This window comes from Salvia miltiorrhiza, chromosome 5, assembly GCF_028751815.1.
Source record: "Salvia miltiorrhiza cultivar Shanhuang (shh) chromosome 5, IMPLAD_Smil_shh, whole genome shotgun sequence".
Lineage (NCBI taxonomy): Eukaryota > Viridiplantae > Streptophyta > Magnoliopsida > Lamiales > Lamiaceae > Salvia > Salvia miltiorrhiza.
Genome location: NC_080391.1, coordinates 17,346,472 through 17,353,189, shown reverse-complemented (window position 1 = coordinate 17,353,189; position 6,718 = coordinate 17,346,472). Strand labels below are relative to the sequence as shown.

At 39.1% G+C, this 6,718-nt stretch overlaps 1 protein-coding gene across 1 annotated transcript; it reads right to left on the bottom strand.

The window, feature by feature from the left end:
* Positions 1-4,233: 4,233 nt before the first annotated feature.
* LOC131025584 (uncharacterized) lies at positions 4,234-6,432 on the bottom strand. Its single transcript, XM_057955382.1, has 3 exons — positions 5,388-6,432; positions 5,095-5,171; positions 4,234-4,815 (listed from the first exon to the last, which is right to left on the bottom strand). Exons 1-3 carry the CDS (start codon positions 6,430-6,432, stop codon positions 4,234-4,236), a joined length of 1,704 nt encoding a protein of 567 aa, XP_057811365.1.
* Positions 6,433-6,718: the final 286 nt, after the last annotated feature.

The window sequence follows — 6,718 nt, the reverse complement described above, 5'->3', positions numbered from 1 at the left end:
CAGCTTGTTGGAATAAATGGCTTAATTAGTCCATAATTACTTTGTAATTAATGGAATTAAATGGCATATTTGGAATCTACATTTTGAGTAGATTAATTTGGTATATTTACTTGTTCAAATCTATTAAGAATTGAATGAGTAATTAAATGCCAAAAGATAGCCATTGAAAATGGAAATGTGGAGTGTCATCCCACATTGGAAAAATAAGGAAGTTGAAAGCTATTTATAAAGTGCTCACCACCATAAAGGAACAATCAAGTGTGCTTCTCTATGGTGGACCTTATGGTGCACCCAAGTGAGTTTTGACTTAGCCTTTTAAGGCTAAAACTCAAACTCAAATAGTTTTGACAAATGAAACGGTGGCTCGTGTGACGTGGCAGTGACGTGGAACATGTGGCTCGGTGACGTGGCACCGCGTGGCGGATAAGGAATCTGGGTGGATGACAAATGAAACGGTGGCTCGTGTGACGTGGCAGTGACGTGGAACATGTGGCTCGGTGACGTGGCACCGCGTGGCGGATAAGGAATCTGGGTGGATGAGGTTGCTGACGTGGCAGCGGTTGGATCAGACTGGTGAGGTGGGGGTGGTTGGCTTGCACCCCTTTGACCCATTAATGGGGCTAAGGACCATTAATGGTGGACGTCGTATACCACCAGGTAAATTCATTCAATTCCCTAAAACCTATAATTTTGGTGTAGCCACCACGCCTTAATTTTGAGAAAATATTAATTAACTAAGAAAGAAAATCAATTCAAATAAAATAACTCTTTGAAATAAATCAATAAAAAGGTAACTCGGCTCGAATAAATCCACACTAATTCAAAGCTCTGATCATCGACGCAAAGATTAATTAATCCCTATCAACCAACCAGTTATAGGATACCGTGAAACGCAACGGACGTACCCCAATTCCTACTTACTGTGTCAATAAACAGCTGGAGACGCCAGACCTGCTTATTTCCCTTATTAAAATATAACCTAGCTGGAGACGCCAGACCTAGATTTAATATTCTAATAGCATTAAGATGAAGGAACCCAATTTATACCAATTATCCTAGAGACGTTAGTAATAATTAATATACCAATTAATTCCCCCTACGAACACGGTAGTTGTATCACTAATTAGTCCAATTCCAACAATCGCCAGACCTAGATTTAATATTCTAATAGCATTAAGATGAAGGAACCCAATTTATACCAATTATCCTAGAGACGTTAGTAATAATTAATATACCAATTAATTCCCCCTACGAACACGGTAGTTGTATCACTAATTAGTCCAATTCCAACAATTACGGATTGGAGGTGCTAATTGACTGTAATCCAATTAAATCTAAGTTGATCAGGCTTAAATAAAATCATAATTATCTTTAAACCCTAGGAATAAATCGAAATCAATAGGAACCAATTTTAAAACCAATTAGGTCTCACAGATTATTAAATTAATGCTTCATTATTCTCGCCGAATTAAAAGTTTAGCTACTCATAATTAAATTAACAATAACTAAAGAAATAAAAGAAAACATAATAATCAAATATAAAATAAACAAATAAAAATTGCAAGAAATAAATTACGAACGAAAATATAAATAACGAGAATTGAAACTGATCACCAATCGAAATTGAAAGAAATCGTTGCTAAACGGTCGAATACAATCCAGCCGCAATCTCCTCCACAATTCAAAACTAGAAATAAACAATAGTATCAAAGTAATTTGCATGCATGGAAAAATTTGGAAAGAAAAAAAACGTCCGCATTAAAAAGCAAAATAAGTGTATCCTAATTCTAATCAAAGTCAAACATATACTACTAGTCTAAAGTTGCGGCTCTTGCTAATAAAAATTAAGAATCCTTCTCCTAATCAAATACTATATGCGGCTCCCCTAAAAATTAAGAGTCCCATAGGAATTAAATACTAGCAATCAACCTAAGTGGCCGAATACCCATAATCAACGTGGGTTCGGCCCCTTTCAAAACTAAAGCTCAAAAAGCTTAATTAAAAGAGTATTAGGCTTAAATAAATTACAAGATAATAATTCCCAAAGCCCAATTCTCTAAATCTCTCCACAAATTCATCAACTTCTTCATCAAATTCTCGACTTTAAATATTTCCTCCATCCACGAGATCCATCTCCAATCCATCTAATTCCTGCGCCAAAAGCACCACAACATGGGTAATATCGAATATAATCCATGGCAAACAACACGAAAATAGATAACTAAATCACACACATTAAATCCCCTCACACTTGAATCATACTTGCCCTCAAGTATGAAGTGAAGAAAAGACTCAATAGAGGACATAGCTATCTAGACAAAACCTCCCCCCTCGACACGACACTAAAGACTCCAAAAGAAAAAGGAAGAAACAAACTAACAAGCATACGAAAAAGAAATCGAACAAAGACACTAAACAAGACACTAACCAACTTAACAGAAAAACAACAGCCAAGTAATCATCAAAACACTAGTAACAGGACATACTGCCAAATCGAACCATGCAACTCACACTCGATTCTCAACCTCAAATCAAAAAAAGGAAATATCAAACAAGTGTTTTCATTGTTTATCTAGTCCAAATCAAGCAACAACAAATTTCTCTCAAGATTCACTCTTCTCTCAAATATGTATTTTGGAAATTCACACTCAAGAAGGAAAATCCACTTAGTCGTGATATGTCGTGGTCACATAGTAACTCAAAAAGGTCTTTTCTCATTGGTTGTAATGGGGCTAAGGACCATTCATGATGTTGGCAAGATCCTAGGGGTCCTAAGCTCAAGCAGTGAAACTCAAAGTGTGCACATCTAATCCAAACCATCATCCACAATTTCAAGTTCATAGAGAAAGAAAGAAAGCAACTAAACTTAGGGGAAAAACTCCAATAATAACAATGATACTACATGCTCAACTCAAACTGGTGCAACATTTTTTTTTTCTTTTTTCTTTTTTCGATTTTTCTTTTCTTTTCTTTTTTTCCTTTTTTTTAGATTTCTTTTTTCTTTTTTTTTTATGCAGCACCTTTCCTTTTTTATATCCTCAATCAACATGCAATCATCATCTAAAAAAATATCCCCACAAATCGTCTCCCAAAACTGCTCCCATCCCAAGAACTCAACTGATCAATGCCACTGTTTGGCCAAACGGATCACAAATCCTTATCACTTTACACAAACAGCAGTTTGGGCAAACGGCACATAAGAACACAGCTTAACTTCCTCTAGTAATCAATGGAATGAAGTTCAAATTAGACATGCATCACTGGGCCAAAGAGATAGTCCAAAACAGGCCTTGGCTTAATTATTTAGTGACTCATAAGAAAGAACATGGTCAAGGCTTCAAAGGGCTCACTAGGGGTTAATGCATAGGTAGGAAATCAAAAGCAAGCCAAAGGGGCTACCCTAGTGCCTTCTATCATGCATCACCAATGACTCACAACATATCACAACTTCATGAATAACAAACCACTCAAAAAGAAAAATAGTAGAGAGTGCTCTACTCTAATAAGCTCAATTCTCACTTATATGTGGTTTTTTACTCATTGTTGCTCTTATTTGTCATCCCAAATGTCATCCAATAAAAACATAAAATTTTCAATCACCAAATCCCAATTCTCAAGTGTCAAATCTCAAGTTCATCACACAATTCAACCGGGCAGCATGCTTATCACTAATTCTTCAACAATCACAAAGCTCAAGACACGCAAAACAACATAAAAACGGACTCAACAGAACACAAACTCAAAGACGCTCCCTCACACTTAGATTTTGCTTGCCCTCAAGCAAACAAAACAAAGCATAAGCAAGGAGCACACAAACGCAACAACTAAACGAAGAAAACAAAGACATAAACAAAACAAGACAAGAGACAAAACACGAAACAAGACAAAAGATAAAACACGAAGACAACAAAAAACATGCGAAACAAGACAAGAAAAGGAAGGAAGTCACCGTGTGCGCCGCCGCTGCCGCATCTCTTGTCGAATGGTGGCGCTCAAGTTCGCGATGCTCTCCTGTAGTGCAGCCACGTTCCCGTCGATTTTAAAAAAAAAAAAAAACTGAAACATAACAAAAATTAAAACTAAGGAAGGGAAACAAAGAAACTGAAAGAAAAACTTAACGAAACGGAAATAAAGAAAAAGAAAAACAAAACGAGAGAAACAAAGGGAAAGAAAATCGGGTTGCCTCCCGATAAGCGCCATTATTTAAAGTCTTTGGCTAGACTATTGATGCAATCAGAATCTCGTCTGAGGTGACAATGGAATTTCTTCCACTGTTGTCATATGAGATGCATCGCAATATGGCTCCAACTTGTGATAGTTGACTACAAACGTCTTTGCCGTAGCCAAACTCTTAATCTCCACTGGTCCGCCTGGCCAAACAGACTGTATCTCAAAAGGACCTATCCATTGCCTTCCAAGCATGAATCGAACCTTTTCACCGACTTCAAATGTTCTCCAGAATCGATGCTTGTGATAAGCTATCGCTATTAGATCTGCATACCCCATGTTGGTATTATAGGCTTCCAAACGGAGCACCTCATCACACTTATCTTTTAAGTCGGGTGGTTCCACATTAAAATGCAGAGTTCTATAATGTGGCTTCTGTCTGGGCAAACGAACTGTATGTCCAGAACCTGTGAATTTCGGGTCATCATGAAGAATTTTGTCTTGTTTGGGCAAACAGAACGTATTTCCAGAATCTGCCAATTTCGGGTGGGCATGAAGAGACTTGATAGACTCTTTGACTTCTTCATTGTTCATCCCACGAGCATCAAGACCAGTTGCCCTTTTGGTCAAAGTTGGTTCCAACTTGTCCTGCATAGATTTAGTCTCAAGATGTTCTTGGACAAAAGGGTCAGTAACATTAGTGGCACAAATAGTTTTAACAGCAGGGAGACTTTTCATGGTATCATCAATATTGAAAGTAAATTTCTCTCCATGATAATCCAAACAAATAGTACCACTATAAACATCAATGACCGCCCTAGTGGTCCTTAAGAAAGGACGACCTAATAGAACACCAGTTGACTTCTTCGATTCCATACTACTCATTTTCACCACATAGAAATCAGCAGGATAAACAAAATTATTTACTTTCACAAGGACATTCTCAAGCAAACCTTCAGGGTGCACACATGATCCATCGGCTAACTGAATCATAACTCTAGTATCTACCAATTTCACACCATTTAAACTATTATAAACAGCTAACGGCATGACATTAATAGAAGCTCCTAGATCACACATAGCATGCTCAATCTTAGTTTCACCGATATAACATGGCAGAGAAAACATACCTGGATCCTTGCATTTGGGCGGCAACTCTTTTCGTATCACTGCTGACACGTTCTCGCCCATCACAATTTTTCCAGATTTCTTAGACTTACCAGCAATGAAGTCTTTCACAAACTTGCCCAGATGAGGAATTTTGAGTGCTTGGAGAAATGGAAGATTGATCTCTAACTTCCCAAAGATTTTCATGAAATCAATGAGCTCTTCCTCCGGCTTCTTCTTTGCTAACAGCCTGGGAAAGGGAACGGGTATCTCGATCTCGGGATCATGTAGACTCAAAGGTTTATGAACCTTAGACTGCTCACCCTTAACCAATTTGTGCTCTGCTTCTTGTTCTTTCTCCCCAGCTGTCGGATCACTGTTCTGTTTGGCCAAACCGGACTGTTCTGTATTCTGGATTACAGAATCCACCTTGCCTCCAGAATTTCCGAATTTTTCCAAGCTGAATTTGACTCCAGAATCCTTGCTCGGACACTCCTTTGAATTCTGGGTTGTGGGCTCACTCAACTCCTTGCCACTCCTCAAAGTAATCATACTAATGTTCTCCATCGGATTCAATTGGACTTGTGATGGTAAAGCACCTTGATGGCCTTTGAGTTGATTCACGGACGTTGCGAGCTGAGACACTTGACGAGCTAACCCCTCTATCTGCATCTTCTGCTCGGCTTGGGATTGTTGGAGTTGTTGCACATTATTCTGCAAAAATTGTTGATTACCAATCAAGTCCGCCATCATCTCCTCGAGTGACTTGCCTTGCTTTTCTGGAACAGATTGTTGAACTTGTGGTGCTTGGTACCCCGTCCTTTGATGTGGAGGACGGTAGTTCTGTTGCTGTGGCTGCTGCATCGTTGGTGGCTGCTTTGGCTCGGGATCTCTCCATCGAAAATTGGGATGGTTTCTCCATGGCGCATTGTGATTGTTTGAGTACTGGTCCCGTTTGGGCAAATGGGGCAGTGGCACATCACAACTATAAAAATTGTGGGAAGAATTTGCATGGGTTTGATACTCTTCCTCATCCCCTGTGCATTGCAAGCTTGTGTGGCCTGGATTACCACATGCTCCACATGGCTTTTCTGGTGGTTGTCCAGCCATTGCGACTTTCTCCACCATAGTGCTCAACATTCTCTCCAATTTTCCCATCCTTGCTTCGAACTTCTCCTCAAAATCTGATGAACTAGCTTGAGCAGCTTTCTTGAGCAGTTAGATGCGCGGCTCCTCATACTCTCTTGTTGCTTCCACCAAGTGTTGTATCAACCTTTTGGCTTCACTCACCGTGTTTTGGGAAAATCCCCCTCCACTTGCTGAGTTAACCAAATTCTTAGTGTCAACGGTCATCCCTTGGTAGAAATATTGCAACAAGTCGCCCTCTGAAAACTTGTGGTTTGGGCAACTATCCACCAATTTCCTAAATCTGGTCCAGTAGGCG